The 2,500-nt window shown below is 43.2% G+C and overlaps 1 protein-coding gene across 2 annotated transcripts in view; it reads left to right on the top strand.

Annotated features, from left to right (window-relative positions):
• The window catches only part of LOC137967928 (collagen alpha-1(II) chain-like), a 113,958-nt gene that overhangs the window by 57,060 nt on the left and 54,398 nt on the right, over positions 1 to 2,500 (top strand). For both annotated transcript variants that reach the window (XM_068814530.1, XM_068814529.1), the window contains exons 31-33: positions 522 to 575; positions 1,873 to 1,926; positions 2,122 to 2,166. In XM_068814530.1, the coding sequence (XP_068670631.1) occupies positions 522 to 575; positions 1,873 to 1,926; positions 2,122 to 2,166 (153 nt within the window). The remainder of the gene's footprint in view (positions 1 to 521; positions 576 to 1,872; positions 1,927 to 2,121; positions 2,167 to 2,500) is intronic.

Genomic DNA, 2,500 nt, shown 5'->3' with positions numbered 1-2,500 from the left:
ATCTTGCGGCATTTCTTATCTCGATTGAAATGCGCGTTAGCAAGCGTAAACTAGCTCTCTGTCAGAATAAATTTGCGAGCGTGAATTCATGCAAAGTTTCCAAACTCATGGAAAGTCTGCGGTAGGATATTGTGTAAAGGATTGTACTTTCGTTCCCTCTTTGCTTTGATCGCATTTCCTCGGATATAACAATGAGAGCATGAAAAAAGCGATCTACGTCGCAAAGAAAAGTCCCTGTATCCCTGCTTCACCGAGTTCTTCAAACTTCTGTATCTGGTCGGGTCACACGACAACCGGTACCTTTGTTGTGTACTGAAAATGACTGTTCTTGAAAAGTTTCCCCCACAACCGTTGGCAATCTCCTTTCTTTGTACACCTCTTATAAATGGGACAGATTTGGGTTGTGCGTTTACGTTGACCTGCCACAAATAATTGCTCATCAGGAAATATAGAGCTCATGTTGGCCAATGTTGTTACGTTAAGTAACCGTTTCGGTTTTTTTTTTTTTTTTTGGCAAATAGGGCCGTACTGGTGAAAGAGGAGAAGCTGGTCCTCCTGGAGTGATAGGTCTTCAGGTATGAAATGACTCAGTCTTTTGGTCGTTAAGATGACCAGGCGCCGTTTTTTGGTGGACAGACACAAGCTCGTCAAGGAGGAGCCTCCATCTCCCATAGTTGGCCTAAGAGCAAACCCTTTCCCGAGTAGATTTATTTATAGAACGCCTCCCTTGGTAGATGTTGTAAAAGCCAATCAGAACCAAGCTACCTCATCGTCAAGGAAAATATGATAATTTTCGATAGAAAAACCTCTTCCTAAAAATAAATTTACTGGCCATGGGAAAAGGATTGACTTAAGGACTTATTGGTGATAGAAGCTCTCCTCGATAAGCTCCTGGGACAGACCATAGTTGAGAGCGTTGGCCTTAGCGCAAGATGCGAATCTTATCATGCGATAGTTAACATGAAACATGAATGATCGTTACTTTTGTCAGACCACCTACATAAAAAATACCCCTTCTACAAAGTCAACTTAGCCAATTAATTGCTGATGTTCTCAACTACGTCACCGATTCATATATCTACTTCCAAATTTTATGCGGGGAAATAGTGTAAGTTCTACATCTGCAAAGAAGCACACGTCTCTTTATTTCGTTCACCGGGGTTATCCTTTAACATCCCCTTCACTACAATTGTTGGTTTTCACTCACGTGATCAACAGCCATGTTTTTCAACGAAAACAAAAGAAAACGTTTGCATAATAATAGAGTTGAATTCCCGGAGGATTTGGTCAGGGCTCCAACATGGCCGCCGTTTCTTTGTTTAGGGGCTCCAACATGGCGGCCGTGACGTCATGTGAAAACCGAGAGTAGCGAACGTGCTCCATTTCGACAATTTGAATCCCAACAGCCTTGCGAGACAATTGACACCAGAACGTAGCTAAATAGCTAACCTTTCCCAAGTGTCTTAAAGTTCGATGGTATGTAGGTCATCCGACAGAGGATTACCGGAAGTCCATTGGTTTGAATTGAAAATTAAGCGTACATGAAGAGTAGACTCGAGAAGTATCCAGGCGCCTCACCGAAAGTGTATCCATGAGAGATTGGAATCCACTGGATCCATCGGTCACGACTTTTTACTGGAGGGACGTCCAGTGGACTCATCGGAAGGCTATGTTCGACTCCAGTAACTTGACTGCAGACGAGCAATCGGATTTATTCAGAGTATCCGCGAGTATAGTCTGAGAAATCCAAACGATCATTCAAGCAAGGCGGGGCACTTATCGTTCGTTATAGGCTCTTAGGATCTTAGGATAACTCATTTACCGTCATGATTCCGAAATGGGAATCATCATTCTTCTTTTCTTTAACTGCAGGGAGCCCCTGGCCCTACTGGTGCCCCAGGTGTACCTGGCCGCCCAGGAAGTCAGGTAAGTAAAATGATCATTTGTGTGTCGTCTTTCCGACATAAAATGTATGCTTTAACCACAAATGCCTTTGCTCTTCGTTGAATCCATACTGAGGATGATGTGCCAATATTCGCTCGTTTCTTCCTCAGGCAAGATGCACGGATCTATTCGATGTAATGTTTTTTTGTTTTGTTTTGTTTGTTTCTTGTTGCATAGGGTGTACGGGGAGAAAGAGGAAATGATGGAAGACCAGGAGAAGCTGTAAGTTATTTCAAATGTAGGCCACAGAATTACGTTCCCTATGTCCCGAGAAAGTACACAACCCATCGGCAATGAACGAACCACGACTAGAATCCACTCTACGACAGGCTAATGTACGCTCGATGACAAAAGTCAACTGCGCAATTAGTAGCGTATTATAAGCAAAGACGACGGTTACGGCCACGACAACGCCACAAAGCAAAAACATGCATATGATTGGTTAAAATAGAACAAATACTCGTGCTGCATGTGTATCACGAATCTCCGTGCATTTCTTCGGCCGTGCTCCAGAAAACAGCAAAGTAAAATCACCAAATTTCAGGTTTTGACGACA

The sequence above is a fragment of the Montipora foliosa genome, chromosome 8 (assembly GCF_036669935.1).
Source record: "Montipora foliosa isolate CH-2021 chromosome 8, ASM3666993v2, whole genome shotgun sequence".
Lineage (NCBI taxonomy): Eukaryota > Metazoa > Cnidaria > Anthozoa > Scleractinia > Acroporidae > Montipora > Montipora foliosa.
The sequence above is the reverse complement of the archived record's forward strand: the minus strand, read 5'-3'. Positions and strand labels throughout refer to the sequence as shown.